The following is an 8,700-nucleotide window of genomic DNA, read 5'->3' as shown; positions in this document are numbered from 1 at the left end:
GGATGCGGATTCGAACCCGTGACCCTCAGATTGTGAGTCGAGCGCCTTATCCACCTGGCCATGCCGGGCCATTGTTTGTTTTAAACTTCTGTTTCATATAAATAAATCATGATTTCAACCTCAGAATGTAATCAGTTTCAAAAGAAAAAAACGTTAAATTAAAAAGAAAATACGCGAATACTTCTAATAAAATTGGCGGGAAACATTTTACACATATCAAACTAAACAACTTTACTAAAAACTTGGTGTTGTTTTATTATTAAATACAAGTTTTTCTAATAAAAATAAATCGCAAGTTAAATTGAAATAAAATAAAAGAGTCAATGAATTAGGAATACACTTGAACATATTAATTTAAGAACTTCAGTTTATCTAATATGGTTTGATTTTATACGATTATTTTGGAATAAAAATTATTTTTACTAAGCCGTAAGATTTATAGATAATCATAAAAAATATATATACTTGATCCAAAATATTTAGTGTCCTAAGTTCTGTATATACACACACACATTGTGCTAATCACTGTGATTCAAGCTTCTAGTAGATGAAGAAAAACTTTCAGCACACGAGTCGCTGAAAGAGATTCGCTTTGAAGAATCTTCGTTATGTGACAAATATGAAAGGAAACTGTCTGTCATGTCCCTGATTCTAGGGGAAGTGAGGTCGATGTTATAATACGTGCGTGATTCATTATTGGAGTTTTGTAATAAAGTATCTTCTTTTTTCTTTCTGTTGGAAAACCTTTCATTCGTTCTGTGTGCTGGACACTCTATTAACGATTCATCCTTCACGAGTGAACCTGAAAAGCAAAGTATTATACGTCACTGCTTCTTTTAACGCTGTATGCTATTGAACAAAAATGTAAAAAACAAACAAATGTATTTCATAAATATAGAAAATGAACAATTGGATAACTAAGACGTGCATATTAATTTATGTTTATTCATGTTCCAGTTACGAAATGAGACAGCTTGCATCGTTTTTTTAAATTATTGTTCAGTAATAACTTAGCTTTCAGATTTACCCCACATTATCCTATATATATACCCTTTGTCCTCTGAAAATACACAGTCAATTACTCGAATGCGCTCGAGTTTCTGGGTCTTTTGAAATCAACTATGTCGACATGTATATTTTATTACCAAAACCTTCTTTCTTAAAACACGAGAAGTGGATTATAATTTGAAATTCGGTTCCTAATTATATTGAGAATAGAAGAAAGGATTTTGAGTTATGCCATGAATAAATCAAAGACAAAATAACTAAGTATTAACCCCTTATTTTAACCACATAAATTCAAAAATGAACATAGTAGTTTAAAGTTTTAGGAACAAATAACAGATAGTTTTATCAAAGACATTTTCGACTTTCTTTCATAAAACTTCAAATATTTTATTTTACATATATATATATATATGTTACTTGAAGGGCACTTGTAATAATGATAGTTGAATTTTAAATTATTATTTTTCTGTATTGATATTTGATTAAAAGTTCATATGATGTTCTAACTGATTCACCCCGATGCTGTAATCCAACCGTCCCCTGGTGGTCGTCTTCTTCTTGTTCTTCACTCTCTTCGCTGCTGATACTGCTACAAACATCCGTCGTGGAAATTTGAGGTATTGTCTGCATATATAAGACATACAAGAGTGGCAGTTATCTTAATGCTTTTTCTATCTATTGATCACTCGAAACGTTTGATAAAAGAAATAATTGGGACAAGGCAAAAGTTTAAACTTCTGGAGTAAAAATCGGGGAGGGGTAAGTGGAGTAGAACAGTAGATAATTTATACGAAGCAGTATAAAACATTTTACACATAAATCTTGGCTTTATTCAACAAAGTTTGTTCATGTTAAATTTAAAAAAAACACTAAAATTATTTAGTGATCCAAATCGACAATAAATATAACTTATTGTTGTGTAAGTGTGCCTGACATAGATGATGCAGTACTGAACGACAAACATGCATTTACTATAATAATTTTATCAAGGTTATTATTACATTTTACCTTTGTAATTACTTTTAATTTGCCCAGTGTTAGATCGAAGTAAACACGCCCATAGATAATATATGTATATCCATGTTCATGAATGAATTAAAACACATAAGATGTTGAATGATTATTTATACATAAGTTCATTCTTCTCTGTGAAGAAACATGTGGTTATATTGCATGGAATGAAAATAATTCATAATTAGTTGATATAACGACAAATTAAAAATATGTTGCTAAGAAGTAACCTTAACAAGTCTTGTCTGTTGTTGGAAAACACTAATTTTATACCTTTGGGATATTTAAGTCCACTTCTGTAGATACATGAATCCAGGAACTTCTGTAGCCTTCCTTAGCTCCCTCTTTAACCATTGGAACAAACACCAGGGAGTTATCTCTGAAACCAGAAGAAGCTGAATTGTTGAGGAAAGAAGTCTTCTCTGTCTGATCCATTAAAGTGTTCAGAATTTGGATTTTCTGTGCTACAGACAAGTCACTGCTTTCAAATGCCAATGGATCTAATTCAACACTAGCATTTTGCTGATCAAAAGGAAATTTTTCCTTTATCTGAGATGATTTTAATACAGACCTCGTTGAAAGTTTCTCGGTAGTTTGACGTTTCAATTTCTTTTCTACAGGTTTTACCCATTTGTTCTTTAATGGTGAAGGTCTTTGATTAATTACGCTTTTCTTTCTATCTACTTGTTCTAGAATAATCTTTTCTGAACAATTTGAAGTTATTTTGTAACTTTCAGGATTTTTTAACTTTCTCTTAGCAGACGAAATATATTTATTTGGCATTTTGTTTGATTTATTCCAACCTAGGTCCTCCTGTTTCTCTTCTTTTAAAACAACACTAGAAGATAATGCAGGAATAGGTACTTTAATTCTGCCTGATTTTTTATGATTAGTTTCATTGCTTTTATGAATTCCTAAAACAGGAATTCTTGAACTACGAGATATCAGTGAGATAGGTTTTGGAGGAATTGTGGGTTTACTTTGTGATTGTTTCCTGATATTTTGATCAACAGGATCTAAAGTCTTAAGTAATGCTCTCTCAAACCTCGGCAGTGTTGATTGCTTTTTGTTGGGTGAAAACTGGAATATTTCGGTTTGGTGTTTTGAGGGTTTGTAGAATAATTGTGTTGTGATCGGTAGTGTTCGATGCATTGAGTTATTGAGAGATTCATTAGAATTTCTCTTATTCGAAGAAGGTTTAAGGAAGCCATTATGAATAATGCTGTTTATATTAGGATATACCTTGCGTTTCTTTTTATTGAACTTCCCTTGCTTAAACATGGTACTGAAATGATTTTGTTGTAATTTTTCTTCACATTCTATATCAACCATCGAATATGATTGTGAAACATTCTCTACTATTTTTTTCGATATTTGCGAACACACCTGAAGAGGTTTCTGATTGTTTTTTGGCTTATTCTGAACCGTTTTAGTTTCTGCAGAAATGTCTTTTGTTTGAAAGCTTTTCGGTGTATTTTTCTCCAAGGGAAAATCTTCACGTGGAAGATCAATAAACTGTTCTGAATCAAGCACCGGTGCTTCGTGAGAACTTCCGTAATATCCGCCACAGCTTTCTACTGTTCTACACGCTTGTGTAGCATCATCATTTCGTTTCCAATCTATTTCGTTAGACCAGTAGGATCTATATGTAGCTTCATCATTTTTGGTGTTTTGTAGTGAGTTCGAGTTTACACAATAACTTTCTGTGAAATCTTCTTGGTAGTGGCTATTTTTACAACTACTTTCGACAAGATCCTTGAACTTATTAGGTTTGTTAGGTGGAACCGTAAAGACATAAGAAGTGTAGTGTTGTAGAGAAGGCGTCTTTCTAACGACCGGACTGGATAAAGAATTCTTGAGATTGCCTTCTATATTTTTCTTTTTTTCTTTACTTTCACGAACGTTATCAGGTATATTTTTGAAAGAAATTGTTTTAAACTCGGTGGTTTTATCATTATCAGTAACATTCTGTTTTTTGTCTTCTAAACAAAGCTGGAATGTCCATCCTGCTGTGTCTTCCTTTTCATCTTTCTGTAACACAGTGAATACCAATATCATTTAGTAAGATACATTAATGTATAACAGCTATATAGACATATAAATGAACAATTTCATTGTTCCTCTTTTCGCGCGTGGTTAATTTTGAAACGTCAGAATCTTTCTTTACTCAATAATTCAATCAAAAGGCAAATTAAACTAAAGAAAAATCCACTAATGATTCTAAATTTTCTGTAGTGCACTTACAGAGCAGTCTTTCAATAATTGATCACCTTCCTGTTGTAACCATTGTTGAACAAAGTTGTAATGTTCTGGAAAGTCGCATTCATCTCCACTAGGACTCCATATATCAGTGTCCTGAAATCACAGCGTACAAAGAAAATACGTTATAATGCCATATTTGTTACGTTAAAATAATACTCAATATTTATTGTTAGTGATATGTGCTTTAAACTTAACTTTATTCTATTTACTAGCGTAAATTTTGAGCTTTTGTTTTATTCAACATTAATGTTTGTTTGTTTTTGAATTTCGCGCAAAGCTACACGAGGGCTATCTGCGCTATTCGTCCCTAATTTAGCAGTGTAAGACTAGAGGGAAGGCAGCTAGTCATCACCACCCACCGCCAACTCTTGGGCTACTCTTTTACCAACGAATAGTGGGATTGACCGTCACATTATAACGCCCCCACGGCTGAATGGGTGAACATGTTTGGTGGGACGGGGATTCGAACCCGTGACCCTCAGATTGCGAGTCGAGGGCCTTATCCACCTGGCCATGCCGGGCCGTTCAACATTAATAGCATTCATAATTATTAACAACTCAGCAATGTATGACTTTTATTAAAGAAATAATAACAATCAGGAAACAGTCTAATTTTTTTTGATTGTTATCTAGCTAGAATATCAACCTAACACTAGTATGATTAGATCAGTATTTCGTAAATAAACTTTAAGATTCAGACTTCGTCTGTATGTGAATTGTAGTGTTGTTGTTTTTCTACATTATACCTTGCTTTTGGTACTGTGGTGCAGGAAAGGGTGAAATGCGTTGCAACTTTCAAGTAAAACAGATCTGAGTGAAAAATATAAAAAAACACTTGTTTTTTTCCATATCAAAATAAACTATCAATTAAAATGCTTACTATTTAACTGAAATTTGAATATTTCGGTAATAACTAGATGTGAAGGAACAACTCCTTACACATTTAACTTTTCTAAATACTAATTATATGTATGTTATTACGTTCCAATAAAACTAATATTTAAAATACATCTTTCTTTACTAGGGTATAAAACCATTTTGTAGTTCTCAAATATAGGTATTGCTGTATAAACCTGAAACTAAAATTACTGCTGGGAACACAAATATTTTCAACACATAATTATGGCCCCCCAGTGGCACAGCGGTATGTCTGCGGACTTACAACGCTTGAATCCGGGTTTCGATACCCGTGGTGGCCAGAGCACAAATAGCCCATTGTGTAGATTTGTACTTAATTACAAACAAACAAGCATAATTGTTGGCACAAGTTTTACGTAATAAGGATTTATGCATGTGAGTATAAAAATATATATTTGCTCGTTTCAGCAATGTTTCTTAAAACAGTTTGTCAGACAAAAAGTAATTTAAGTTTTTCGCCTCTACGTTGACAAAGACACTGGTTATGAACTCAAATGTGATGGCACCCATAGCTACATGCAATAAATAATTAAAGTATCTAATTTCAAAATCCAAATGTTTAACGTAGTCAAGTATCCCAAACCCCGGCTGACGAGTGACCTGGAGACTGTAAGTGTTGCCAAGTTAGTTACTTATTTTACCAATATGGGATTTTTTTTTATTAATTATTTTAAGGAATACCCCTCTACCTTTTGTGCATCCTTGTAGCACTAGTACTACTGGTTGTGAATCAATGATTTAAGATCTTCTGCTGCACTGAAGCCAAAACAGGTAACGTGTATTATTAGCATGTGCAGGAAATTTTGTAAAGAACATAGTGCTGTTTTTATTGATTTTCTATAAAAAGTGGCTATCATTCCTTAGCTTGTATACGCCTACACACACAAAAATTTGCCCAAAATAGAATATTAAAGGTAATAAATCGGAATTTAGTCATGACTGAACTACAGTTATCACACGAGTCTCTTTAGGCTGTTCGCCATTCAGGTAATGAATAAAATAGCGATTGCATATTTTAGCACTCTTAGTTCAGCAATTATAAATTAATCGTGTTGAATGGACTATACTCTTGTTTCATATGTAACTCCATCTGTAAAACAAGAAGATTCTGGTTATTTTAGTGAATAAGACTTCAGAAAAACGTGAACTTAAATGTTACTCTTGAACACTTCCGCCGGCTTTGTAATTTCCATATAATTTTACATTTACAGATCTCGGAACAGAACCCAGCCTGTAACCCAAAAGTACGAACATGAAAAACTTTCACGTTATGTGTATTTTAATTATCTAATCACAACAAATAAATTAAATGTTCTCTAGGCCACAATTAGCAACTGGCATCCACCTTTACCATTTTAAAATCATGCGTTGGTGAGGATCTGAATATGAAGCATACTTTGTAAAGGCATGTTTTGGTGAGATCTGAATATGAAGCATACTTTGTAAAGGCATGTCTTGATGAGATCTGAATATGAAGCATACTTTGTAAAGGCATGTTTTGGTGAGATCTGAATATGAAGCATACTTTGTAAAGGCATGTCTTGATGAGATCTGAATATGAAGCATACTTTGTAAAGGTATTTCTGGGTGAGATCTGAATATGAAGCATACGTTGTAAAGGTATGTCTTATTAAGATCTAAATATGAATTTTTAGTTATGGCTTGGACATAACCAAAATCATTCATGTTAATTAGAAAGTCTGTTGGACAACTTTCATATAATCTGATAGTTTTATAAAAGAAAGCGAGAAGGAATCTTCGTAATTAGACTCCACCAGTTCAAGAGACAGACACATGTTTTTATTAGCTCTCTCTAGAACCATTATAAACGTCTACTTCATTAAATCATGCCGGAAACATCATTTGTGCATCACTGTCAATGAAAAATCTAAACAAAATGTGATATTCGAAATTCAATACTGAATTTGTCTTTTTTATTTCATCCTAATAAGCTCCCAAACACATCATCTATGCTTCTGGAAGTTCCAGAAGTTGGGTAATCCCGCCTTCAGGCTCTAAAGATCCATCAAATATGTGATTACTAATTTTTTTATATTCATTTCTACTACGAATCAATACCAGGATACTCGTTCAGTTATACAATTTTATAACGTGTTTGTAATCCGTTATTCATCAATTTTGGTTCTATGGCATAATAATTACAAATTATAATCTTACATAATTCCGTGTGATTTCCATAATAATATATTTTTTATTGTTTGTTTGTTTGTTTTTAATTATGCACAAAGCTACACAAGGGCCATCCTCGTTGAGGCTGCGATATGTGGCCGAATGTTTATACGTATGATGCTGACAGCTACTCCAGTCACTGAACATTCAAACATTTTGGACCATCCTATATTTATCATTAGTGTTTGTTTGAAGTTAAGCAACAAAGCTACACAATGGGCTATCCGTGCTCTGCCCACCACGGGTATCGAAACCCGATTTCTAGCGTTGTAAGTCCGCAGACATACCGCTGTGTCACTGGGAGGCATCTTTATATATATATGACAAAAAATACCTTCTTGATTCCTAAAACAAAACATATTTCAATAAACTAAAATTTGCGTAGAAGAAAGACAAGAATAAGAACCCTTTAATGCCGTTCATAACTAAAGAAGAATTGGCTAACCCTTGAACATTTCAGACTGGTAGGACTCAGCTCTTCTGATTCTTCGCTGTTCGTAACTTCGGAAGCAGAAGAGTGTACAGAACTTAAGGAATCACTACAGACAAGAGAGGTTTCTAATTTTCTCCAGGGTGTAACATTCTATTTTAAGAAGAAGGTAATATTTATAAGTAACACTGCCAATAATCTACTGGTTCAAGCTATGATATGTTCTATAAAACATGAGTTTTTGACAGATTAAAAATCATTGATCTTATCATTATAAGATATTTCAATAAGTATATGATTTCTTTCATTTCTAGTTTTGGAGCGTTGAAATAAATTATGTTCACATATGTATTATTTATACCAAAACTAATCAAAATTCAAAAGGTTTTCAATTTAGACAAAAGGTAATCTAAACTGTAATAACGTTCTGAAAATATTTTTGTTTTTAATAGGCATATTTTTTCCTGTACAACTTAGTAGATTTAGCATTATCTTTAAATATGTTAAAGAAAAGTGTTTTAGTTTTAAAAATGTTATAGTAAATTGGAATATCTCTCTTGAAGAAATGCATCCCACTAAACGCCTTTATATCGAATACAGATAAAATATATTATGTATATATGAACATTTTAAGTATTTTAATATATTCATTATAATTTGTTGCTATAGGAAACACATATTTTAACATATTGATATTATAAACTATAAGTTATGGTATATGAAAGGGTTTTTGTTATAAACTATAAGTTATGGTATGTGATAGGAGGTTTTTTGCTATAAACTATAAGTTATGGTATGTGATAGGAGGTTTTTTGTTATTAACTATAAGTTATGGTATATGAAAGGGTTTTTGTTATAAACTATAAGTTATGGTATGTGAT

The 8,700-nt window shown here is 32.3% G+C and overlaps 1 protein-coding gene across 1 annotated transcript in view; it reads right to left on the bottom strand.

Moving 5' to 3' along the window:
* Positions 1-41: 41 nt before the first annotated feature.
* The window catches only part of LOC106459041, a 54,850-nt gene continuing 46,191 nt past the window's right edge, over positions 42-8,700 (bottom strand). Inside the window, exons 9-13 of the mRNA XM_022385685.1 lie at positions 7,835-7,972; positions 4,264-4,374; positions 2,293-4,050; positions 1,524-1,632; positions 42-802 (exon numbers count right to left, since the gene is read on the bottom strand). Of these exons, the coding sequence (XP_022241393.1) occupies positions 519-802; positions 1,524-1,632; positions 2,293-4,050; positions 4,264-4,374; positions 7,835-7,972 (2,400 nt within the window). The 3' untranslated portion in view covers positions 42-518. The remainder of the gene's footprint in view (positions 803-1,523; positions 1,633-2,292; positions 4,051-4,263; positions 4,375-7,834; positions 7,973-8,700) is intronic.

The sequence above is a fragment of the Limulus polyphemus genome, unplaced genomic scaffold (genome assembly GCF_000517525.1).
Source record: "Limulus polyphemus unplaced genomic scaffold, Limulus_polyphemus-2.1.2 Scaffold25, whole genome shotgun sequence".
In the NCBI taxonomy this organism is placed as follows: domain Eukaryota; kingdom Metazoa; phylum Arthropoda; class Merostomata; order Xiphosura; family Limulidae; genus Limulus; species Limulus polyphemus.
Note: the sequence above shows the minus strand (reverse complement) of the source record. Positions and strands in the feature narration are given on the sequence as shown.